We start from the raw sequence: 26,600 nt of genomic DNA, 5'->3' as shown, positions 1-26,600 counted from the left end.
TGTAAACCTTAGACTTCACAATTTTCATGTTCTGATGATTCTGAAATCAAAATAATAAAAAATAACTCAATTTGGAAGCCACAAGAGGGCTGGGCGTGCATATGCCTGTCACCTGCCAGGATTTCATATTTAAATAAATGCTGTAGGTCAACTAAAATTCTTGCCAACTCTCATGTAATTTTGATGTTACTTAATGAGGTTGGCTGGCAGTGATTATTTTAATGTGGTGGTTTTCCTAGAATACAGACTAAAACAAACAATTTCGTTATTTGAATATTTTAGGTGGGTAGTGTCTTTCACTTTAACACTCTCCATTTCAATGTGCTTTAAAGCCTCCCCCTTGGATTCTAGGCTTGAATGTTTATTTCCAGTTTGATTATTTTCAGATATTTCCTTCTTTCAAGTTCTTAAATGTTATTGCCTATCTTCACCCATCTTCTATTGGGTTGGCCAAAAAGTTCATTTGGTTTTTTTTTTCCATAAGATGGCTCTACTAGTGCTGAGTTGTCTTGAATTTCATTCAAAACAATTTTGTTAGATTTGTATCAAAGACAGTTGTCATATCAATGTGCACTTTGAAAAACATCAAAATTGGTAAATGTTTTTGTAGCCGTTTTTAATGTTGAAGGTGGAAAAAAATACCCAACATTCAACATTATGCTTTATTATTTTAAGAAAGGTAAAAACGCAACTGAAATGCAAAAAAGGAAATCTGTGTAGTGTATGGAGAAGGTGCTGTGGCTGATTGAATATGTCAAAAGTGGTTTGCAAAGTTCAATGCTGAGATTTTCACTGGATGATGCTCCACAGTAGGGTGGATAAGTTGAAGTTGATAGTGATCAAATAGAGACATCGAGAACAATCAACATCCTACTACCTGGGACAGAGCCAACAGACTGAAAATATACAAATCAATAAAGTTATTGGTGAAAATGAATGAAAAATGTGTTTTATGGAAAAAACTAAATGGACTTTTTGGCTAACTCAATACATACATTATCTCCCTAATGGTCTTATTCATCTCTATGGCTGAAAAGACTGTCTAGAGTGACACTAATCTCTCTCCAGTGTATGGTTGGCTCTATCCTTTTTTCCAGGTTTTCATGTGTGCTTCAGAGACATGAATTTCTAATCACCTTCTGGTCACCTCCATTTAAGCCACTAGTAGGCACTGTTGATCTTTCAGTAGGTACTGGACATTGTACAATACACTCATTTTCTTTGGCATTTTATTCAAGGGTGTGGCAGTGTCACCTTTTAAATATTTTTATTTATTTTTAAAGAGAGGGGGAGGGAGGGAGGAAAGAAATATTGATCTGTTGCTTCTTGTATGCGCCTAACCAGGAACCAAACCCACCACCCAGGCATGTGCCCTGACCCAGAATGGAACTGGCCACCTTTCACTTTGTGGGATGACACCCAACCAACTCAGTCACACCAGTCATAACAGCGTCACCTTTTTGTAGATGAGATCACAGCCAGGCCATGAACTATTTTCTATTCACTTTCCTTGCCAACAGCCATTACTAGTGTTTTTACAAAGCATACAATTTGCAAGCTATAGGGGAGGGGTGTCAAACTCATTTTCAGTGGGGGCCACGTCAGCCTCACGGTTGCCTTCAAAGGGCCAAATGTAATTTCAACTCCCTAACAGTTAAGGAGTACTAAAATTATTTCAGCCCTTTGAAGGCAACTGCAAGGCTGACGTGCCCCCCCCCCCCCCCCCCCCCCCCCCGTGAAAATGAGTTTGACACCCTTGCTATAGTGGAAGAAGCTTATTGTTAAAGAAGGTGTGGTTCAAGGGGTAGTGCAGGATCAAAATCTCTGCGATGTCATGAATATGTTAAAACACTACATTAGAGCTGATGTTAAAGGTGGTGATTGAATAGGCAAGGACAGTGTGTGGATATCTCCTTGATTTGGCTAGTCCTTTACAGTTCCTCTCATTTGATGCTTCTGACTCTCTACCAAAGGCAAAGAATTTAGCATAACTTGAAATCAGTTGATATGAACTCACTCGCATGTTAAAAACTTGAAGATTTGTCCCAGAATGCCTGCTGTCACAATCCTCAAGGAATTTATCATCTGGCTGAGGCAGGAAAAAAACATTACCTACTGAATTTAAGAGCTGGGACATTACTAATCCCACTTATCCTGTAGATACTGGTGTAGTTAAATTTACATACACTTCCTTAAATTTAACACAGGGCATAATAACTTGGTTTTACAAGTGAGGAAACAAATTAACATTAAATCGGCTTGCCTGGGGTCAGGATTAGAGTCGGGACTAGAATTAAGCATTCTTAAGGTCACAGGCCAATGCTCATTATAATTTACCACACTTTTCCCTGAAGGGAAAAAGGAAGTAGCAACAGAATAATGCAAAAATGTCTTACCCAAGACTTCAGTAATGGCCAAGGAAAATAAATGGTTTAAATGCCAAGAAGGAAGAATGCTCCTGGAGTAGAATTTATCTTAAGCCCCTTACTGAATTTGTTAGGATTACCTTACAGTTGGCTAACAATAAGTCTGCAAGCATGAGATTCATACAATTATGCACCATTCCAAGGTTAGTATAGTTCTAGTGCTCTGTATATTGTCTGATTATACAATTGACAAGAACACAAACACATGCTTAAAGTAGGGATTGTGGTCATACATAAAAATCCCTTCTGTCAAAGTACTTGTAAATGAATTGGAAAGGGTACTTGCCACCTCCCCCCAAAATAACTAGTTACATATAAATAATTGCATAAGTAATTAATATAAAATTGCTGGGTAGGAGATGGGTGGATAGCTTAATTCACAAACCTTCATGTAGGGTATTTGGCTCAGTTTTTAAAAGTGGGCTAATTCTGGGAATTAACATTGGGAAGGAAAGAAAAAAATCACGAGTGAAGCTGGCTGGGGGAGGCTCTGGTAGTGCATATTTAGGCACATTCTGGAATTTCTCAATTGCCTAAAAGATCATAGATTTGTAGAGGTGACAAAGAGGCCTCAGAAATATTAGTATTATCTTAAGGATTTTATTTTTGGACAGAAGGGAGGGAGAAAGAGAGGAGAGAAACATCAATGTGTGGTTGCCTCTCACTAGCCCCCAACTTGGAACCTGGCCAGCAACCCAGGCATGTGCCCTGCCTAAGAATCTATCAGGCAACCCTTTAATTCACAAGCCCACACTCAATCCACTGAGACACACCAACCAGGGCATAAATATTAGTATTTTTGTAACGTGGGTGGACTGAAGGCAGAAAAGGCAAAGACAGATAAACTGAATCCAGGATTTCACAAATGTCTGAAAGGGGATCAAACGTCCAATAGCAAAATTCCTGCCGTCACAGAATTTAAGCAGTCAGGAGAGCAGAAGCTGAACAAAATTACTGTACGTCAATTATATAACAATTAAGAAGTGCAAAATGGAATAGAGAAAATCCGGAGAGCACCATAGTATGTATTTTTGGTTCCAACACAGACCTGAAGAGCAGTGGGGGATACGTCTTGAGCCCATCCGTGGCACATGCGAAGGCGAAGGGACCAGCGGGTGTAGCATTACAGAATTTACAGCTGGACAAGGCCCACGGGATGCGAAATTAGGAGGGCGAAATTCCTGGGGTAAAAGCTTTCCACCTACACTAAGCAGATGTCTGCCAGAAGAGGGCCATTGGACAAACGGCCGTTGGTCAGACTTAAGTCTTCCAGTGTTACCATATCTCACCTCCAACTCCGAGGTCGCGCCGCCTGCAACAACGGGCGGTCGTGAGTGCTTTGCGGGGGAAATGGGCGGAGCTTCCGTTGCTCCACCCGTGACCTGAACGCTGACGGAGAGGTTAAAGGTCAAAGGTTCTAGCGGGAGCTGTTATGGCGGCGCTGTGTCGTACCCGTGCTTTGACTTCCGAGAGTCATTTCCTGCGTGTGTTCCTCTTCTCTCGGCCTTGTCGAGAAGCAGGCACTGTGACTGACTCCGGAAGCGAGAGTTCTGAATTCACGGAGTGTAGAACGCGCCCACGCGGCTTCGCGAGCGCCCTGGAGCGGCAATCGGCGCTTGGGCGGACAAGGGTAAGACGCGGGTACAGTCCCAGAGACAGCGGCAAGTGGGGCAGGGAGTAGGGCGGAGCCCGGCGTGGGGAGGTGCGGCCGATAGTGGGCGGGCTCTGATGTAGTAGGTGGAGCCAGGAGTCAGGAGGGAGTCCGGCCGGAGCCTGGCTTTGGAGGGGTGGGGCTGAGCTATTGGGCGGGGCCTGCGGTAGGGATTGGAACGCGGACTTCAGGGTGCTTCTTGGTCCACAGGCCACTTGGAAGTGGGCATTTGGTTGCTGTTTTTCCTCCTTTGTGCTTTTGTGCGGTATTTACATTCTGGACCTGCCACGTCTACACTCTCTTGCTCTCTTGTCTTCTTGAGGCAATGTGGGACTCGCCTCCTGGACTCGCAGGCGAATCTAACTCACACCGAAGAGGCTGCTGGGCTCTCTGCTTGTCTTGTTTTAGACTTTAGCTCCAGGGTGGTGCTTAGTGCAATTCAGTGGATAGGTAAATGAGAGAATCAGTGTCCATATGAACTTGAGCATAACAGTTTAACCTGTCAGTGTGCCTCACTTCTCTGTGAATGACTTTTAAAAATTCCCACTGATTGGCGCAATACTTTTGTAAAATACAATAGAATTGGTAGATAAAAGAAATGGAAGAAATAGACATAAATGCAAGCCAGATTTTAAAAAAATTATTAGACTCAGCGTACGTAAAATTGGATGTCTGGCAATATAAAGTTACACGAAAACAGTTTCTCTACTTACCTCCTTGGGGACTAGTACCAAACAGTTCACAGACTGTTAGTGTCCTGGATTGTAGACAAAAAAAAAAAAAAAAAAATGCCTGGCATGTAGCCCAGTGCTTGGCCCTTAGCACCCTTAGCGGGATCTCAGTAACTGTTTGCCAAATGGGTGAAGGAATGAATTGTACAGGTAGTGCATATGTGAACTTCAAAAACAGTTTATAAATGAAAATAGTACAGGTTTTAACATATCAGTTGTGAGCACATCCAGAATAATTGATCGAAAACAATAACAAGAGTAATAAGATAAATGTAAATACTTTAGATTTTAATATTAATTGGAAAATTTCAGTGCTTTTCTGACTTTGTGTATTTATGCTGAGAAATATGAACAGTAATTAGGTGTAGAGAGATGAAACTTTCATAAAGTTTCTTTTTTTATGAAAGAAACTTTCACTTAAAAAATTCTCACTCAAGGATATATTTATTGATTTTACAGAGAGAGGAAGAAGGGGAGAAACATCAATATGAAGGAGAAATATTGAAATATCAATCAAAATATCGATACTTTGCCTCCCATGCATGCCCAACCTGAGATGGAACTTGCAACCTAGGTATTTGCCTTGACCATGTATCAAACCTGCAGCCTTTTGATGTATGGGACAGTGCTCCAACTAACTAAGCCACCAGGGACTCACTTTTTGGTTTTGAAGTTTCTGGTGCTGTTTAATTGACAAGTATCCTTAGGATGAATAAAGTTCATCTCTGTTGTGTGCTCTATGGGAGACCATTCTGCCTGGCATGGGCCAAGCCCCCAGTGGCAAACATTTACTGCAAAGTAACTTCCTAAAATCCATGCTAAACCTTCCAAGGACAAGTGTAATCGGCTTAACCACTTTTGCCCTTTTCACTTGCAAATACCCCTCTTCTGTGATGTGATTAGCAGCTTTGACTCCTTTCGTTTCTGTAAAAGGTAACCACCTAAAGCAACCTGAGCATAGAAATGAGGACCGTAGTGTAAAGTGCTGAGAAACCCAATAAAAGCCGGCCATAGCAAGGGCCGAGCTCTGCTTTTGCTCCCCTTGAGAGAAAAGCCATGCTGTCCCTTTTCCTCCACCGGACTTGGTAGTCCATGTGAATGTCTCATTTCATCCATAATGACTTGGACACTGCGGGCCGGTGCTCAGGATTTTTGAAAAAATTAATTTTACAAAGCAATGTTTACTTAAAAAAATTTAAATAGCGCTCATGGTTATTACGGGAAGAGTTAAAGCCTCCTGTTTTCCTCATTTTCTCAAGACTGGAGGATATTTTAGAAAGTGCAACTTTTAGAGATTTTTATATATGCATATATAAATGTAAACTAATTAAGTACAAGTGGTCATAATTAAAAACTCACAAATTGGTTGGTGCAGTTTTACTGTTTCAGAGTGTAAGCTCTGGAATCAGACAGTGCTGGTTCAATTATGGTTCTGTCAGTGGATGTGTGTACCCATTGGTTTAATTCTTATTCTTAAAGTACAGACTTATGTGTCTATATGAATGCCTCAGAAATAAGTGATATTCAGTAAGAGCCAAGCAAGTTATCTTTTAAAGGGACTTTTCTCTGTGGGTAGGAATTTAATCAAGGACAATTCATGATTTCTGTGAGGTTACTAGTTAAAAGGATGTCAAGTTTAAATGACATGAAATATTCCATTGTTTTGTGCGGAGGGATGCCCTCTTCCCATGCTCACTTACCCACTTTTCTTTTCCTTCGCTTCATTATCTTTAATACTGGTTTATGCATCTGTGTCTTCAACTAGTTCACCCCTCCCCCAACCCGGGGTAGGGACCAAGTTCTTTTCATTTCTGTAACCAACATAACATGTAAGAGGACTAGTAAAAGATATATACTTTAAGGCTGTTAGCTTTGTCTTAAAATTTTTTTTTAAGTGTTTTAGAACCTTTAACCCTCATAAATTGGTAGAGATATGTAGAACCTGTTAAACTGATTCAGAGCTGTGCTATAGCTGATCACCCATCGTACAGCCACAAGGTGGCAATAGTTGAGCAAAGAATTGGTTTTCTATTGTATGAGTATTACTGTTTCTTAAGGGTAGAGGATGGCATATTACTCTTCAGCACAGTGGAAAAATGATTTGCAAGAGTGTTTAAGACCACACAATAGAACATTTTATTATTTTAAGATGGAAGATTAACATTTTACTATTTTAGCTTATCTCTGTAGAATATTGATGTTATAAGACAGTTTATAGTTTCATTTTAGTGATATATTAAGTAGATTTTATGCAGATATTTTCAAATGTTACTTTTAACTTTATCATGAATATTTTTATTGTTTTTTTATTTCAAGTGCTGGAATATTCCAGACCACAGAATATTTAAATATATTTTACATTTTCAGAATACTGGGGAAACCCAAAACTACAGTTTATTTACTGGATTTGTTCCACCATACAGCAGAAAAGTCTCATTTTTAATGTACGTTTTAAGTGTGCTAAATTAACATACTAGTAATATCATATACTTTTATTTAACACTGTTTTTATACTAGCTTTATATTGACAACTTTAAAAATAATACCCATATTTAAAAAATTTAAACCTAAAGGAATGTTGAAAACATTTCTGCTTCTAACCATGGTGCCCCTGATTTTACATTAGAGGATTCTAGGATTGTTATTTCTGAGTTAGAATAAAATGTTCTGAAATCTTTAGTGTTGTAGTGCAATCTAACATTTTCAAAGCATGTTTGAAGGAAATGACCAGTTAGTATAAAAACAATGAAAGAGTGTGTTGAAGTAGATATAAATCTCCAGGGAAAGTAAATTTTTATCAACATCAACACCAATAAAATGCTTATAAATAACATTATACTTTTCTAGAGGAAAATATGAAAATATTCCGCATGTATTTGTTTCATGAGTAGTCATGGCTTAATTATAAGCAGTCAGACTCTTACGACTTCTCAAGGCAGCATTAGCTTTTACTATTTATATATCTTTCTTAAGTCTTGCATTTGCTTAGTAATCACACTCCCTCCTTTTAATGTGTTTGGACTTCGTTTTGTTTTTTCTAAAGTTATATTAAAAATTTTTTAATTATATTAAATTTTATAACACGATTATAACTCGTAGGTTTATTCCGATTGGCATTAAATATCAGGAAATAAAGGAAATCCACATTTGAGTGGAGTCTAGTTTGTAAGGATTTGGGAGTAAAATTCAACAGCGTTGATTCCGTTTAAACATGTGGAAATTCTGGTGTTTGCAATGGACAGAGGATAAATGATAGATGCTCTGTCTAGGAGTAGATGACTCAACAAGTCCCCTGACCTAGTTGAGGTGTTGTGTTCTCCCAAAGGAAATAAGTACATACTGAGGCAGAGAGTATTGATTCCAGAGAAATTAAAACTTACCGTATTTTCATATAAAAATCTCTTCACAAATGTTCTTAACAGTTTTACTTGTAATAGCCCAAACTGAAAACAGCCCAGATGTCCTTCAGCTAATCAGTGGTTAGACAGACTTTAGTCCATCCATAGAATACTAAGCAATACAAAGGAGCAAGCAATTGATACGCATCAGCTTGAATGACTCTCAAGGGAATCATATTGAGTGGAAGAGGCAGTCCCAAAGGGTTATGTTTTGTACCATGTGATTCCATTTGACCAACATTCATGAAATGACAGAATCATAGAGATGGAGAACAGATCAGTAGATGCTAAATGTTAGGGAAGAGGAGATAGTAGAAGGGAGATAGGGAGCCGTAAAAGGACAACACAAGGGGTCCATGTGGTGCAGGAACTATCCTGCAACTGGGTGGTGGTGGCGAATGCAGGTGAATGCACATGTGTTGGAGTTGTATAAAAACTGGTGAAATCAGTTTCCTGTGTCTTACAGTATGTTACCATTGGAAGAATTGGGTAAATGGTATAGGGTTGTCCATGTATTATTTCTTAAAATTGAGTATGTATTTACAATGGTCTCAAAATAGGAAGTTTAATTTTTTAAAAATCATTTCATTAGTCTGTTAGGTCCAGCACTGGAAAGATCAGTGAATTCCGCAAGCCAAAGCCCATTTTCTCACATCATTTCCTGTACAGTGATTTCTTTGGTTAGAAGCAATGCTGTGTGGAGTACTATAACAACGAATACCAAATTCTCTGTTTATGGATAGTGCTTTCGATAGAAGGTTTTTGGGCAGGGAAGGCAAACCCGTATTCAGAATATGTATTCCAGTGATAATACATTCATTTAGAATAGTCCTATGTCATCAACCTACCACCTGGTGGTGGCTGATTCTTCCAGGGAGTGATGTTATGTTGGAAGCTTAGTACTGGTCTGTGCTCTTGGCACTTGGTCATTTAGCAGTCTTGGTAGCCAGATCAACCTTGGCAAGTAGAAGTCATTGTTTCTAAATCCACAGGGGGCCTGGGGCCACTTAGTCAGAGGTGTGAGAGCTGGGGGCTCACTGAGGCTGGCTGTTGCTTCTTTGAGAGGTTTAGGGAGATATGAAGCCTGAGCTGAGACCAGCCATTCATATGGAAAAGCTGTTGACAAGTTGGGTGGCCCATAAGCTAGGTAGGGTGGATCCTCAGGGATTCCTAGTATGGAGCAAACAGTGTTAGCCAGGTAGTGGAGTCTCACATATGGCATCAGCCTGCTGTCTTCGTGGCTCTGTGACTCTGTGGGGGGAGGGCTCAGAAGTGGAACAATGGCTTCTGCCAGTTTTTCTGTCTGGGAGCAAGCTGTCTCCCAGCTCTTGCTCTGATGCCAGACGATTCACTTCCTCCCCGTATGCCACTGGTGCCTCTAAAGCAGCCACCCTGGTGTTAGAGCCCAGAGGGAGTCTGAATTAAGTTCGTGTGTGGCCCCTTTAAGAGGAACTGCTTGGGATTCCAGTAGTTACTTTCATTGACTCCAGCTCTGCTGGTTTTTATAGCCAGAAGTTATGAGGGCTTATCTTCCAGGTACTGGAGCCCTGGCCAGGGGTGCTGGTGTGGGGCTGGGACGCCTCACTCCTCAGATATTTCTCCCCAGTTTTTATCCACCACATGTGGGTATGGGACCAGCCCATTCCGCATCTCTGCATCTCCTACCTGGATGGATATGGTTTCTTTAGTTCTGTAGTTGTTGGACTTCCATTCAACTCGGTTTCTGACAGTTTTGAGTGATGGTTTTTCTATAGTTTAGTTGAAATTTTGATGTGATTGTGTGAGGAAATGAACTGTGTTTGCCTACACCTCTATCTTGGCTGGAAGTTCTATGATCAGTTCTTAAAGAAAGCAGTCAACTCTAAGACATCTATTTTAACTATGATAACTCTATAAATGAGCTCCATAGCAACATTTTTCATAACCAGTGTTGGACATTAGCTCCATAATACACCCTGCAGGTGACGGTGTGCCTATAGTCTCTGCGTCCGCATCATGAGGAGAGGAGCTAATGTTGGTTGTTAGCATGGATTGAAGGTGTTGCTATGCTATATTTAGTATTTTTAGAAGCCATTTGACAAGTATATGAGGAATTCAGAGATGTTTCTACACTGCGATTTTTCGAAGGAGGGCTTTGTCTGAGTATTTGGTATAGTTTCCAAAAGGCACAGTGAGTCTACAACTGAAAAGCAAATTTAGGTGTTAATCCAGGGGTCACCAGAATAGAGAGCTCAGCACTAAACCCACAAAACAATGTAAATTAATTTATGACAAAGGAGCTAAGAATGTATAATGCGGAAAGGATAGTCTCTTTAATAAATGAAGTTCGGAAAATTGGACAGCCACATCAAAAGAATGAAACTGGACCACTATCTTACACTATAAATAAAAATTACCTCAAAATGGATTAAAGACTTGAGTATAAGACCTAACACCATAAAAATTTTAGAAGAAAATAGGTGGTAAGTTCCTTGGCATTGATTGGTCTTAGAGATAATTTTTTAATCTCATACCAAAAGCAAAAGCAACAAAAGCAAAAATATGCAAGTGGCACTACATCAAATTTGAAAGCTTCTTGTGGCAAAAGAAACCATCAACATAATAAAAAGGCAATTTATTATGTTGCCTATTGAATGGCAGAAAATATTTGCAAATCATATACCTAACATGTGATGTTAACATATATGAAGAACTCATACAACTCAACAGCAAAAAAAAAAAAATGAAACAAACACAACCTGATTTAAAAATGGACAGAAAAGTCTGGACATTTTCCCAAAGAAGACATGTGGATGGCCAACAAGTACGTACAAAGATGCTCGACATCACTAATCATCAGGAAAATGTATATCAAAGTTACAATAAGATAATACCTCGCACCTGGTAGAATGGCCATTATCAAAAAGACTAGAAATAACAAGTGTTGGAGAGGCTGTGGGGAAGAGGGAACCTTTGCACTGCTGGTGGGATTGCAGATGGTTACAGCCACTATGGAAAACAGTATGGAGGTTCCTCAGAAAATCAAAATAGATCTACCATGTGACTCAGCAATTTCACTTATGTGTATTTGTCCAAAGAAAATGGAAACACTAACTTGCAATAGTATATGCACCCCCATGTTCATTGCAGCATTATTTACAGTAGCCAAGTAGCCATCAATTATTTCACCATTAAAAAGAAGGAAATCTTACAGTTTGTGATAACATGGATGGATCTAGAGGGCATTGTGCTGAGTGAAATAAGTCAGAGAAAAACAAATAACATATTATCTCACTTGTGTGTGAAATTTAAACAAACTAACTAAACCCCAAATTAAACAACAAAAAACTCCAAGTTCATCAATGACAGAGAACAGATGGTGTTTGCCATAGATTGGGGATGAGGGAGGGTGGGCAAATGGGTCAGGGGTCAAAAGGTATAAACTGTCAAGTAAATCATGGGATGTAATTTATAGCATGTTGACTTACAGTTAAAACTGTATTGCATATTTGAAAATCACTGAGAATAGATCTTAAAAGTTCTCATCACAAGAAAAAAATAACTGGTGAGGAATGATAACTAGACTTATGGTGGTAATAAGTGTGTACAATAATAATCAGTGTGTACAATTGAATCATGTTGTACACCTGAAACTAATATAATAATATGTCTGTTATACCTCAGTAAAATAATTATTCATAATTTTGTCATGTTTATAATATATATTCACAACAGATTCACTAAAAATCTCAAGGTATCTTTTTAAGTATTATTTGAGAACAGTCAGGTATTTTCTGAAACTTAAGGGGAAATACCATGTACTGTCATACTGAGCCCAAACATCTCTTCAGAGTTATAAAGGAGATTATGTTATTTTAGGAACAGGTCCCAGTAATGGCTGAGTTATTTTCAATAAATGTTTAACTATTGAATTTAGTGCTGGATCTTCCTGTTAACTAAAGCTGTTTTATTTAGACCGGGGCAGCTTCAACTGGAAGTCTTGAAAAAAAAAAACCGTGGAGGAAGAGAGGGGAAGGGAAGAGAAAGGAGGAGGAGCAGAGGGATGAGCTGTCAGCCACCGGAAGGGGTAATGTGAAAGCAGGTCATAGGGCAAAGTGGGAAGAACCTGTCTGATTGTGAACAGGTTGAGACCTTCAAGCTGATAAGCTCTGTGCTACTCTGGTGGCAGCTGCTTTGGATGACTTAGGGCTCCCAGCAGATTATAGTAGCTGTTCTTGTCACTGGTGACTTCCTTTGCATTACCTGTAGGGAACAATTCATAGCTATGTGTGTGTAGAGCCTGGAGAATGTGTTTCCTTTTTTACTTTCTTCAATAAAGAACTGTTTTTTCAAGATGCTTAAGGACAGTAATTATTATACTATGTGGAGTTATAAAAGTAGTATTAATGGCTCAGAGTATAATATTCCTGGCTACCCTTAGCTCTGCTTGGCACCTAGGTCTACTGACTTGTCTTTGGTTTGGATTGACCCTTATGTACTGAAGATTCCTTCCCAGTGTGTTTCAACCCACTGAAATAAGTCCATCAATGCACCCCTTCCCAGCATCTAAGGGACTTGGCATCAGCTGAACACATTTTCACTTTTTTTTTTTTTTTTTGAGGCAAAGGTCATAAACTTTTTGGTCCATGGGCCACAACATGTTTTGCCAGATTTATAAAATGAAAACCTTTTCAGTATGTACACATTTAAAAATTACAAATTTTACATTACTGTATGGATTTCCAGCTTTTCCTGGAAAAATCAAAAGATGTGGAAACACTGGACTAGTTGCCACATCTTTTGAGCAGTGGCTGTACTTCAGACTGGCACGTGCTCTTCTGCTTACTAAGCCCCACTTGGCCTGTATTCAAGTTTGTCATTGTGGGAGTACTGCATATATTAACATTTAGTCAGAAATATGGTTTTGAGTTTTTAAAGTAAGTATACTGATAGTATACTACAAAGAGAATTATCTCTTAATAATTCTCTTTTGAAAAACAAAAGTAAAACTCATCCCAAATACAGGATGTATGTAGTTGGATCAAATTGTTAACATTCTGTAATTAACTCTTTTAAATAAAATGCAGGACTTTCCTTAGTTTGAGCCAAAGTACACACATATCACACCCTACATGGATTAAAGATGAATCAAAGGCACAAATCTGTATTCATGGAAAAAAATGTTATAAGTTTTTTAAAAAGTAATGATCCTGTATTATTCTTTCAGTCACAGCTCAAGTAAATTCAGTATGTAAAATGACTCCCAGAAATAAGCAGCACAAAGCAATTAAACAAGCTGTTTTTCCTTTGAAGAAAATAATAACAAAAGTTAAGCCATTTAAAATATTGCATAACGAATTCATGTTCAGCCTGCTCATTGAAGAACATTTTTATTTGTTGTAGTAGAAGAATAGTTACCCTCACTAAACCTGAATTTGGGGCATCTTTTTTTGCAGAGGGTCAGTAGTAGGAATAAAATCCATTGCTTCTTGGGCGTCTTCCTCATGTGCTCAGACTTCCCCTCCTTCCCTACGTGGGGAGGCTTTGTCCAAAACCAGTTCTAACCCTGCTCACATTCCAGATTCCATTCTGGGCCACCCAGTTCATGCTATTCCATACCAAGTGCACATGCCTGCTTTTCTCTGGCTCCTCTTCACAAAAGAAAAGGGAGAAAAAGGAAGTTGAAGAACATACCTGGCATTTTAAAAACAAAATTCTATGTAATTATTTTTATTATTGCTATAAAATGTAAATTATACAGCAAATTGACTTTTTAAATTTTTTCTTGTAAGACTTTATTATACCCACCATATTATACCTTTATATTGAATTATGTGCATATAAATGTCTCTTTTCATATTTAGAGCTCTCTGAAAAATGTGGAATCCTTTGCATCTATGCTGAGACATTCTCCTCTCACTCAGATGGGACCTGCCAAGGATAAAGTAGTCATTGGACGAATCATTCATATTATGGAGAAGGATCTTTATATAGATTTTGGTGGCAAGTTTCATTGTGTGTGCAAAAGACCAGAAGTGGATGGCGAGTAAGTAGAATCATTTCCAAGTGCTTTAAGAGTGTTCACAAAAGTTGAGATACCTCAAAGGTATTACTGGACTTTAATTGGTGGTTTTTGAAAACAGAAAATAAGCTTATATCTCTTTATAATGCTGGTTAGTGAGCTTAGGCCAGATTTATGTTTTCTCAAAGCAGTGAGAAGAGTTTAGGGGAAGATTTGAATGTTCATCATTTTTTTCCCCAAATAAACAACAGTTAAGGCTTACGCCCTGTTGCTCTCTGGTTCTGCAGTCTAGTGGTTATTACCAAATTGTGCTGAAGGGAGTAGTTCGCTTCACCCAGGATTGAACCCGAAGGGCCAGTTACTTCCTTCCCTTCTACCTACATGTGCACCTATACTGATGGCTATGTCAACAGATGGGTTTTTTTCTGAGAAAAAATTTCCCAACTTAGCAAATTCCTTGTCCAGTTTTTACTTTATCATAGAAAGCAGGGTAATAGTTTTCACAATATTTGTTAAATCTCTTGATTGCTGTGTGTAGAAATGCTTAGGTTCTTTTCAAAACCCTTCTGGATCTCTTATAGCTACCTGTCACTTAGCTTTGAAATTATGCTGATTTGATACTTTCTACAATACTCTTAATTTCTCTTTCAGTTACTTTGCCTTTCTACCTGAGTACAAAACAAAATTTGTGGGTGGGAGATATTTTATATAAACCTTATCTGTTGTCTTTATCAGTGGTAGAAGGTTGATAACACCAAATGGGAAGGTCAAGTTGGGTCTCCGGTTTTCCCCTTTTCATACCTAGAGAATGTGGCCGGCCAGATAGAGCCACTATTGGTCTGGATCCATGTTTGCTCTCTACCTGCATAATGCCACACCTCTAACTGAGCAGACTCTGGGAGACTAAGTCTCAGTAATGGCAGATTCCTGCTTTGAGACATTTATTTAAATGACTCTAAATAAGAAGTAGGTATTTACATACTTTGTTTATTATTCATCAGCCTAATCTTTTTTTAATCCCCTTTGGTAACTATTTTTCTCTTTATTTAGACTTGTGTGTACTTGAATTTATTTTGCTTTAGGACAATTTATAGACTAATTAATTAAATACAATGAAAAATAACTCAAATTTAATAAAATAACCAGCTTAGCAAATGTTTTAATTCTTTTATTATTGCTTTAGATAAATTCAATGTCATTTCAGACTCAGAGTAACTAATTTTTTGTTAACTGAATTAGTTAACCAAATAATACCCTAATAATAATACCTAATTAGTAAAATAATACCCTGTTAATAAGTTCTGTAACTTTTTTGTTTGATATTAGATTTTTAAAATATATTTTATTGATTATGCTATTACAGTTGTCCCATTTTCCCTCCTTCATTCCCCTCCACCCTGCACACCCCCTCCCACCCACATTCCCCCCCTTTTAGTTCATGTCCGTGTGTCATAAGTTCTTTCGTTTCTACATTTCCCACACTATTCTTGCCCTCTCCCTATTTTCTACCTACCATCTAGGCTACTTGTTCTCTGTACCTTTTCCCCCATCTCTCTTCCTCCTACTCCCCTGTTGCTAAACCTCTTTGTGATCTCCATTTCTGTGGTTCTGTTACTGTTCTAGTTGTTTTCTTAGTTTGCTTTTGTTTTTGTTTTAGATGTGGTTGTTAGTAATTGTGAGTTTGCTATCATTTTACTATACATGTTTTTTATCTTCCTTTTCTTAGATAAGTCCCTTCATTTCGTATAATAAGGGCTTGGTGTTGATGAACTCCTTTAACTTGACCTTATCTGAGAAGCACTTTATCTGCCTTCCCATTCTAAATGAAAGTTTTGCTGGATAGAGTAAATCTTGGATGTAGGTCCTTGCCTTTCATTACTTGGAATACTTCTTTCCAGCCCCTTCTTGCCTGGAAGGTCTCTTTTGAGAAATCAGTCTGATGGCAACTCCTTTGTAGGTAACTGTCTTCTTTTCTCTTGCTGCTTCTAGGATTCTCTCCTTCATTTGAATGTTGGGTAATGTAATTATGATGTGCCTTGGTGTGTTCCTTCTTGGGTCCAACTTCTTTGGGACTCTCTGAGCTTCCTGGATTTCCTGGAAGTCTATTTCCTTTGTCAACTTTTTTGGGACTCTCTGAGCTTCTTGGAAGTCTGTTTCATTTGCCAGATTGGGGAAGTTCTCCTTTATTATTTGTTCAAATAAGTTTTCCACTTGTTGCTCTTCCTCTTCCCCTCTGGTACACCTATAATTTGGATGTAGGAATGTTTAAAGATCTCCTGGAGGTTCCTAAGCCTCTCCTCAATTTTTTGAATTCTTGTTTCTTCATTCTATTATGTTTTATTGTTTCTTTTTTCCTTCTGGTCCACTCCATTGATTTGAGTCCTAGTTTTTTTCCATCACTGTTGGTTCCCTGTGCATTTTCTTTCATTTTACTTAGTGTAGCCTTCATTTTTTTCATCTAATTTGTGACCAAATTCAACCAGTTCTGTGAGCATCCTGATCAGCAGTGCTTTGAACTATGCATCTGATAGGTTGGCTATCTCTTTGTCACTTAGTTGTATTTGTTCTGGAGCTTTGATCTGTTCTTTCATTTGGGCGTTTTTTTTGTTGTTGTTTGTTTGTTTTTGTCTTGTGGTGCCTGTTACATAGTAAGGGGCGGAGCCTTAGGTGTTTATCAGGGCAGGGCAACTCAGTTGCTGGGTTGTGATGCTGTATGTGGGGATAGGGTCTGAGAGGGAACAATGGAACTTGCTCTGCTCTCTGTCAGATTTCAGTCTCTTTTGTGGCTTCCGCCAAACAAACTAGGCCCTTCTTGTGCTGATTCCCATGTGGGTGGACTTGTGTACATTGTAGGACCCTGTGGGTTTCTCCAACGAACTCTCCTATGAGGCTGGGAGTCTCTCCTGGCACCACAGCCTCCCACAGGTGTTTTCAACCCGTGTTTTGAGGCTTTATTTCCCCGAGTTGGGACCCTGGGTTGCGTGGTCTGTCTTGCTCCCCAGTTTCGCCTGGTTCATCTGCATTGGAATGTGGGACCGCCTGGTCAGCCAGCTGCCTTGCATGCTGTGCTCTGCTCCCCATTCGCTGCCTTGGTGGGTCTGCCCACTGCTACCCTGAGCCTGGGGTCTGACAGCCGCCCCCGGCACACCCAGGTTTTGTCAGCTGCTGCCTTGCATACCCAGGGTGCGAAAGCCACCACTTTCTTTCTTTCTTTCTTTCTTCCTTTCTTCCTTCCTTCCTTCCTTCCTTCCTTCCTTCCTTCCTTCCTTCCTTCTCCTTCTTTCTTTCTTTTCTTTCTTTTCTTTCTTTTTTTTTTTTTTTCTCTGACCCCTGGCACCTGACTCCACCTCTCTTACTGTTCTGGATGAATGTGTCTATTTTAACTCCTTGGTTGTCAGACTTCCATACAGTTCAATTTTCTGTCAGTCCTGGCTGTTATTTTGTTTCTAAATTGTTGTCCTTTTGGTTGTACAAGGAGGCACAGTGTGTCTATCTATGCCTCCATCTTGGCTGGTGATACTAGGTTTTCATTGTAGTTTAAAGAAACAGTTTTCAACCTTGTCCCAAGAAGCTCTAGAGCTTTGCATACAAGCTTCCAAGAGTGCCGTGAGGGTAGAGGGGAAGTTAGGCTCTAATTGCAGAGCAACTCTGTGTTTGTTGTTTAAAGTGTGTGGGGCAAATGGTGGTGAATATTTCCACTACAAAAAAGTAAAAAGGTTTGAAAAACATTTTTAAAAGAAAAATTAGTTCTAAAAATACAATACATTAATAGTAACATTTAGAATGTGGTATTTAAGAATGCCAGTGGTATTGTGATCTAGTTAAGAGAGAATTGCAAAATAGAAAATTACAAGTAAATTCAGATTTTAGAAGTGTGAATGGTGTCTAATTCTTACAGCATTGACCTCAAAAGTGGTAACCATTATATTGTTTTTCTTTCATATCACCTTATGACTTAAAATCAGAAATAAGAAATAAGATTTGTAACAGATCAGAAGGACTCTTGAACTAACTTATGGTAGTTATCATTAAATCGGCTGACTTACTAAATTAGTTGGCATTCTGTTCTCTTCTGTAAAACTCACTGACTGATACCAGCACAATATGGACAGTTAAAAAGTAGCTGTCCTCTACTAGACCTGGACACTTTTGCTTTTTCTGTTCAAGGTATGTGTTTAGTAAAAGCTAGTTGTGTTTGTTCTAAGACCTGACTATATTTTTGTTAAATAATTTATTTGATTATTGCATAAACTAATAAAATATGAGTACAGAAAGAGTTTTTGTTCTTACAAAAATAATTAGACTGCATAAAGGAGAGATTAGTTTTGAAACAAAATTGTTATTGAATTAGTTTGAGCAAGTAAACAATGAAGACTGGGCTGGATGGATCATAAAAATTTGGAAGAAATTTTACTTTCTGAATGTCCTTCTGTTCCTGTTTTATTTTAAAGTGACTGACCCTGGCCATCACAGATATTACAGTGAGGTATTGTTTATGTAAGGAGATCAGTGCTGAGCTCCAGAGTGTGAGCATCTACTCAGCAAGAAGGCCAGTCCCTATATCAGAATATTTGTAGTAATCACTAAGTTAATGTATTTACAGTATATGTGTATACTTTTTAACCTGCTTTTCCATGAACTGACCTATGAGTCAGAGAGCTTCTACTGTAACTTAAAAATATAAAGCACCTTGCCCATCATATGAATCTTTCTGCCCTTTTCTTTAGTCATGTTTTTCTTGTCGTAATACAGGGCACAATTTCCCCAAATTTGTCCTAGTGTGCGTTAAGATCTCTCTCCGTATCCCATCTGATAATCTTAATAGCTAGGTTTTTAAAAAACTACATTGTACTTTATGTATATTGTCTGCTTTATTTTTCATAAGAAGCATAGAAAGTAAATGCTATTATCCCCATTTACCAAATGAAGAAAATGAATCTCCCAGCATAAATAGTGTTCCAGTCACAAAACTGGACATTACCAAAGTAGGGACTCAGACCCAGAGCTGTGTGTAGTAAGTGCCCATGAATGTTCGTTTCACTCTGAAATGCTGTTCTCTAAATCTTAGAATACAGAATTACTAATGTATCATAAAAACCTCCTAAAATAGCCTCACGTATTAATCTGTTTTATAGCAGGGAGCCTGAACGTGTATGGTAGTAAAGTTCTATGAGGTCTGTTAAAGGATGGTAGTTTGCCTATTGTAATGTTCTTAGTTTGGCGTCCATGGTTATGGTACACCATGGCGCACATGGCCCTTGGTATGGCGTCCATAGTGTGTTTGGGTAGCATTATCACCAATAAGCAAATGATCAGCAGTTTCAGGTTTTGTTTCAGAATGGATGTGTTATAATTATAGTGACACCAGTGGTTACTAGGACTGGTTAATGTCTGACAATGATTAGTAGCTTGGAGTCAACATCCCTACTGTTATTTGGGAATGCTATATTTCAGAACAGTTTGTTCTACAATAGAAAGTTGACTCTTTATAGATGTAATACTTAACTTTTAATTCTTCGATTGATTTTTTTAAATAAAATATGTCATCTACTGTGTTTGAACCTTGTTGAGCCTTATGTAGTTGGGCTTTTTTTGTCTTTGTTTGTGATGACCAAGGTCATAATTATAAACATTAATTTACTGCATTGTATCACAGTTCAAATATATAGAATTATTGCTCCTCAGCCTTGGCTGGTGTAGCTCAGTGGATTGAGCGAGGGCCTGCGAACCAGACAGTCTCGGTTCGATTCCCAGTCAGGGCACATACCTGGGTTGCAGGCCGATTACCTGTGGGCCAGTTCCCAGCAGGGGAGGCACGAAGGCAACCATACATTGATATTTCTCTCCCTCTCTCCCTCCCTTCCCCTCTACAGATAAATAAATAAAATCTTAAAAAAAAAAAAGAATTATTGCTCCTGAACCACATAACCCCTTAGTTATGTGGTTTTTGTGTTTCACCTCGGGGTGTCATCTTTTTCTGCTATTGATTCTGTGTTTGTGTTTTTAGCTTAGACCTCTTAATTTCTTCTTTTAATTTTCTGATGCCTGGAAATTGGTTACCAAATTTATTGTACTTAAAAACAACTAGTGTTTGAATAAGAACCTTGCAGCCCTGGCTGGTGTGGCTCAGTGGGTTGATCCCTGGCCTGTGAATCAACTGGTTGTGGGTTTGATTTCCAGTCAGGGCACATGCCTGGGTTGCAGGTCAAGTCCCCAGTAGGGGGCGGGCAAGAGGTAACCACACATTAATGTTTCTCTCCCTCTCTTTCTCCCTCCCTTCCCTTCTCTATAAACTAACTAAATAAAATCTTTAATAAAAACATAAACCTTGCAGCCTCTTCTCTAGGTAAGTGTATGTACTTTAGTACATGGACTGCAGCATGTATTTTGACAGCTCTAACAGTCCTTTGCTTAATTCTCACTGGGTTTTGTGGAGACTTGATGTCACCAGATAACTGACTTCCCGATAAGTGAAGTGTAACCATGTTGGAGTTTTGCCAGTGTTGACTGCCTCTTCACTAATGTCCTTGATAGAATTTGTCACATATCAAAACAGTGCTTGTTGGATCAGTCAGGTGCTGAGTGTCTTGGATATGAGCAGTTACTATAGTTGAGACCTTAACACCTCCAGCAGGAACAGTAGTGAAAATAAGATGGGGTTACTGGATCTCAAGTACTAATTGAGGTGGTACCAATTATTACAGTGAATTTGTAAGTAAATCAGTAAATTTCTTAAGAACATTGTTAGCCTAAAATACTGCTTTATGGCATTGATTTGCTTTGGTTGACTTAGAATATATCTGTGATACATTTTATGAGTCTGAAGAATTAAGCTGCTGATTTGATTTTTATTTTTAAATAAACTGGGTCATGGTACATTTCTTCATGGAGCCAGCAAATATTTAATGATCTGTTATAAGCCACCTCTGTGTTTAATGCTAACGGTGTACAAATTAAAGACAATCCCTGCTTTCAGGGAGGTGATGTGATGATTTGGTCATGGGGATGGAGAAGTGAACACATATATCACTGTATAAGGTTTTATTTCCTGGATTCTCTAGGAATTTGGATGAGAGGGGATCGATGAATCTGTCAGTTTGTGCCAGAAGGTTTCCCAGAGGAACTACCTGGAATTGAGTTGTAAAGGTTGGGGGTGCTGGGTAGAAGATACGAAGTTGCGGGAAATGGGAGGGAGCCACACTTGCAGAATACGTAAGTGAGAGAGAGCCTGGCTCTGCTGGGAACTCAAGTGGCTTTGTTGGCTAAAGTTCAGGAGAAGCAATAGGAGAATGTGGATATGTGTAGGAGCCAGATTTCAGGGGATTTATATGCCATCCTAAAAAATGGGGCTTTATTTTGAAAATGGGAAAGAGCCATTAAAAAATTGTAACAGGTAACATGGACCAGATTTGTGTTTCAGTGGAGCATTTATTAAAAGAGTAAAACTGGAGTTAGGGAGACCAGTAAGGAATCTTCTGGAAAGAAATGATGAGAACATGAATTATACCTGAGGGTCAGGAAAGGAGACTTTCATTAGCAATTTAGGAGATGGAAGGAATAGGTCTTAGTGACTGAGGTGAGGTAGAAGGAATGATGTCTGATTTTAGGCATGAATTACTAAGGGGAATAGTAAGTTGTGCTGTATTGGACAGGTGGGATATTGATATTGTTGCCTGCTTCAAAAGTAAGCCCTGTCTGCCCTGGTTGGTGTAGCTCAGTGGATTGAGCATGGGCCTGTGGAGCAAAGGGTCGCCAGTTCGATTCCCAGTCAGGGCACATGCCTGGGTTGTGGGCCAGGTCCCCAGTAGGGGACACATGAGAGGCAACCACACATTGGTGTTTCTCTCCCACTCTTTCTCCTTCCTTTCCCCTCTCTCTAAAAAATAAAAAAGTAAAATATTTTTTTTAAAAAGTAAGCCATGTCAGGTGGCTTAATTGGTTGGAGCATCATCTTGTACACCAAAAAGTTGTGGGTTTGATATTTGATCAGGCCACATACCTACGTCAAGGGTTTGATCCCTGGTCTGGGCGGGTACCAAAAGCAGCCGATCCATCTCTCTCTCTCACACATCTATGTTTCTCTCTCTGTCTCCAATAAACATACCCTCAGTTGAGGATTAAAAATAGTTAAAATGCCCCAAATTAGATCAGTTTCATCCTCTCATTCCCACTCGTGGTCGTATTTCTGATTACTGTCAGTTAGGAACATTCCTCTTTTTACTGAAATATGAAATCTTTGTGGTTAAACGATGCTTATCTTTTCGGCTGAAAAACCTAATTCTCTAAATCTTTTCATTAAGTTGTATTTTAATTTTCAGTTTTCATGAATAGTATAGTATACATTTTTGTAAAATCTTAAAGTCCAGTTTTATAAGAAAAGTCCATTTATTAATGTGTTCATGAAGATTACATCTCTTAAAGCATTTCTATACTGGCATCTCTATCACAACATGGGATTGACAGCTCTGAAAATCGAAGCATTTCAAAACAAGTGTGATTGGCAGTTCTAAGGTAACTAGCACATGCACTGAATATTATTTGTACTTTTGTTTGACACTAAGGTGAAATAAACAAGCTAATTTCCCAGTCTTTGTTTCTATTTCAGGTTGTGTGATATGTAGGGTCAAATGAAGAGAGGTTGGATACTGAATGTTTCAAAAGCTAAAGTTTTCAAAGTATATTGTGGGACAAAAGAAAAAGTAAGAATTTGAATGAAGTCGTTCTTTTTATTCCAGCAGATGTGGTACACAGTTAAAAAGTGTACTTGTTTTTCAGCAGATTGGTGATTGAAAATCATTCTATTGGATTTTTATTAACAGATATCTGATTATATTTTTAAAGATTTTAATATTTATTTTTCAGAGAGAGGGGCATGGAGCGAGAAGTAGAGGGACGGAAAACATCAGTGTGTGAGAGAAACATTGCTTGGTTTTGTTTCACACACCCCCAACTAGGGATCTGGCCGGCAACCCAGGCATGAGCCCTGACTGGGACTCAAACCAGCAACCTTTTGGTTTGCAAGACAATGCCCAGTCCACTGAGCCATATGAGTCAGGGCGGATCTCTGATTATTTTTTAGGGTAAAAAAGTGTCTGTTATAGTTAACCTTTTAGTAAGAAACCTTAGGAATATGTACGAATTATAAATTATGATCTCAGAAATGTTCTGAGTTCATGAAACATGTAATTTAATATTTGAATAGCATTAAACTAAATAGACAAACAAATAAACAAACAAACAACAACAAAACCCTAAGCTCAATGGATGCAGGGGACAGATCAGTGGTTGCCAGAGGCAAATGAGTGAAAAGGGTCAAAAGATACAAATTTTCAGTTATGAAATAAGTCATGGTGACTACAGTTAATAGTACTATATTGCATGTTTGAAAGTTACTAAGAGAGTATATCTAAAAAGTTCTCATCACAAGAGAAAATTTCTTGTGTAACTATATATGGTAACAGATGGTAATCAGACTTACTGTGGTGATCATTTTGCAATATGTACAAATATTGAATCGTTATGTTGTACACCTGAAACTAATGTAATGTGTTGATTATACCTCTCTATATAAGTATTTTTAAAAAATGAATAGCATCAGAGATCCACCCCCTCCCCAACATATGTGGCATAACAATGTTTTATTGGATTGATTCATTTCATTGGATTCTGTGTGGTTGATTTGCTTCTGTAGCATGTTCACATACAGACAGCTATATTATCCCAGAGATTGTGTAAATTTATATGTCTAATAAATTTTCCTTATATGCCTTACCAGGATTGTAAAGGATAAAAGTGCATCTGGAAACTACTGTGGTGGCTGTTTTGTTAGGGAATGTAAGCAACTAAGTGTTCCCAAAAAAGCTTTGAAGTTAATATCTTAATAGGACAAAGAGGAGAAAAAGTCAAGGCTGCACTTCTGCAATTGGTTCAGGCTGTATTTCTATTGCCTTAAGAGTAGATTTAAAAAAATAAAAAGTTAATAAAAAGTGTGAGTTCTACTTTAGTTTGTAGAATTTTATATTAATTTAAATTGTTACTTGATAACATCTAGAGACTTTCAGGGATCCAGAATATCAACAAGTATTTTGTAGTTGGTGATTAATAAGAACAATAATAGTTAACATCTGTTGAACACTCTATGCTCGGTACTTTGCTAAAAGATTTGCAAGTATTATTTTTTTAAATCTTTATTACTCGAAGGTACATACTGTTAGAGACCTTGTTTAAAAACACCAAAGAAAGAATGGCTTACAGAGATGTTGATGAACCTGCCTGAGGACAGCAGCTAGTACGTTAGCATACCTGAGACAGTGTAGCTCCATTGGACTGACAGTGTAAGTCCGGTGTTAGCCACAACTTTATGCAAATCACATATACTTTTAGGGTGTGTGTCTGTCATTTATTAATTTCCTTAAGATAATATTTATTATCTTAATTAGAAAGTGCTGAATGCAATCTAGAAAGAACCATATGCCTTCTTTAGGAGGCAAGATACATGGAGCTCGGTAACAAAGGAATACATGAATAAATGCCTAAATGAATGATACAGTTAGGCATAGAAGTTTTCAAAGAAGAAGCTAGAGAATGAAAGTTGAAATGGTTTTATAAACCAATGTAAAAAGGGCCTCCTCGGGGAGATGGAACTTTACCTATATTCTGAAGGCCAGGGAAGGGGTATTGGGAGATGGAAAATAACAGGACGGTATGAGCAGCGGCAGGATGAGGGAGAGCTCAGCAGACTGCATTAGTTGTCTACATCTGTATAACGTATTACTCCAGAACTTGGAGGCTGAAAACAATAAACATTATCTCACACAAATGCCACGGATCAGGAATCTAGGAGTGTCTTGGCCAGACATTCTGCCTCGAGGTTTCTTGTGAGCTTCAGTCAAGATCTTAGGCAGGCCCTGGCAGGGGAGCTGAGCTGGTTGGAACATTGTCCCGTACACCAAAACGTTGCGGGTTTGGTGTCCGTCAGGGCACATACATACCTAGGTTGTGGGTTCCATCCTCTGTCAGGATATGTACAAGAGGCACCCGATCAATGTCTCTCTCATCAATATTTCTTTCTCCCTCCCTACCCCACCATCTCCCCCCCTGCCTTCTTCTCTCACTAAAATCAATAAACCTGTCCCCAGAAGAGGGTTTAAAAAAAAAATTAGCCAGGGCTACAGTCATCTGAAGGCTTGACCAGGTTGGAGGACTTGTTTCCAATGTGGCTCCCCACATGCTGGTCAGGAGGCCTCAGGTCATCATCGGGGTGGGCCTCTCCATTGGGCTGCCAAGTCTCCATGATATAGCAGTTAGCTTCCCCCAGAATCAATGAATCATCTGAGAGAGACCTAGGGGCAGTTGTGATGTCTTTTATGGCCTATACAACATTGTCACTTCTACCATATTCTGTTCATTAGGAGAAAGTCACTAAGCCCAGCCTACATTGAAGGGAGGTGGGGGATTAGTCTGCACCTTTTAGAAGGAGGTGTGTACAAAATGTATGTACAGATTTTAAAACCACACAGTGAGCAAGTGCCCATGGCTTGGCTAAGTTTCAGAGAGTAATGAAATATTTGCCTTGCTGGATTGGCAAGGATCCTAATGAAAAATTCTGAGTTTGAGATTAAAAAGTCATGACAGGGTAGAGACAGGAGTAGTATTGGGGGTGGGTCTTTTTGGACAATGACTGAGATGTGTGAGATGGCGTGGGCACAGCAAGGCCAGTTCTGAGACTGCCTTGTAACCCAGGAAGGGCAAGTTAAGGGCTGGAATAAAGTGAGAAGAATGGGAAAGGAAGCTAGGAGAGACTGTTCAGAGAAATGACTGAGGTTTCCAGTCCAGGTCACAAAAAAATAGAGGTCCCACCAATAGGGAGGTTGGGTAGAGTTACTGTTCTTTGAGCTATAGAATAATAGACCTGGAATTAGCTGCTTCATATTAGGGTCTAAATTTCTGTATCTTCTGCTTTTATCAGCAACAATACAAAACAAAATCAAAGGCAACAATTTTAGTGCAGATTTGGATTTGGGCCACATTAAGCAAGAGTGACTGATTTGAAGAAATTTTGCAGGGTTCAGGCATCCTGTTACAGCCAAGCAGCTTTATTTCTCAAAGTGAAATGCAAGTGTAAAAATACTGGGTTGGCTAAAAAGTTTGTTTTTTTCCATAGGATGGCTCTAGTAAACTAGTAAGGCTCTACCATTTAGTAAACTAGCAACTAGTAAACACTAGTTGTATTTAACTTCATTCAAAACAATTTTGTTAGATTGTACTGTGACATTGTCATATATTATGCATTAAAAATACATCAAAATTGGTGAATTTTTGTGTAGCCATTTTAAAATTGAAAATTGAAGAGAACACTAATTTTCCACATATTATAATTATTTCAAGAAAGGT

The 26,600-nt window shown here is 38.7% G+C and overlaps 1 protein-coding gene across 3 annotated transcripts in view; it reads left to right on the top strand.

The window, feature by feature from the left end:
* The window catches only part of TPD52 (tumor protein D52), a 189,531-nt gene that overhangs the window by 99,098 nt on the left and 63,833 nt on the right, over nt 1-26,600 (top strand). Inside the window, exons 1-2 of one of the 3 annotated variants that reach the window (XM_053661186.1) lie at nt 3,820-4,056; nt 14,050-14,231. In XM_053661186.1, the coding sequence (XP_053517161.1) occupies nt 3,859-4,056; nt 14,050-14,231 (380 nt within the window). In that variant the 5' untranslated portion in view covers nt 3,820-3,858. Of the gene's footprint in view, nt 1-3,819; nt 4,057-14,049; nt 14,232-26,600 lie in introns of those variants that run through there. The other 2 variants (XM_037142706.2, XM_037142707.2) reach the window with 2 other exon arrangements.

Source organism: Artibeus jamaicensis, unplaced genomic scaffold (genome assembly GCF_021234435.1).
Source record: "Artibeus jamaicensis isolate MK-2021 breed Jamaican fruit bat unplaced genomic scaffold, CSHL_Jam_final scaffold_916, whole genome shotgun sequence".
Taxonomy (NCBI): Eukaryota; Metazoa; Chordata; class Mammalia; order Chiroptera; family Phyllostomidae; genus Artibeus; species Artibeus jamaicensis.
This window is presented reverse-complemented; position numbering and strand designations above follow the sequence as displayed.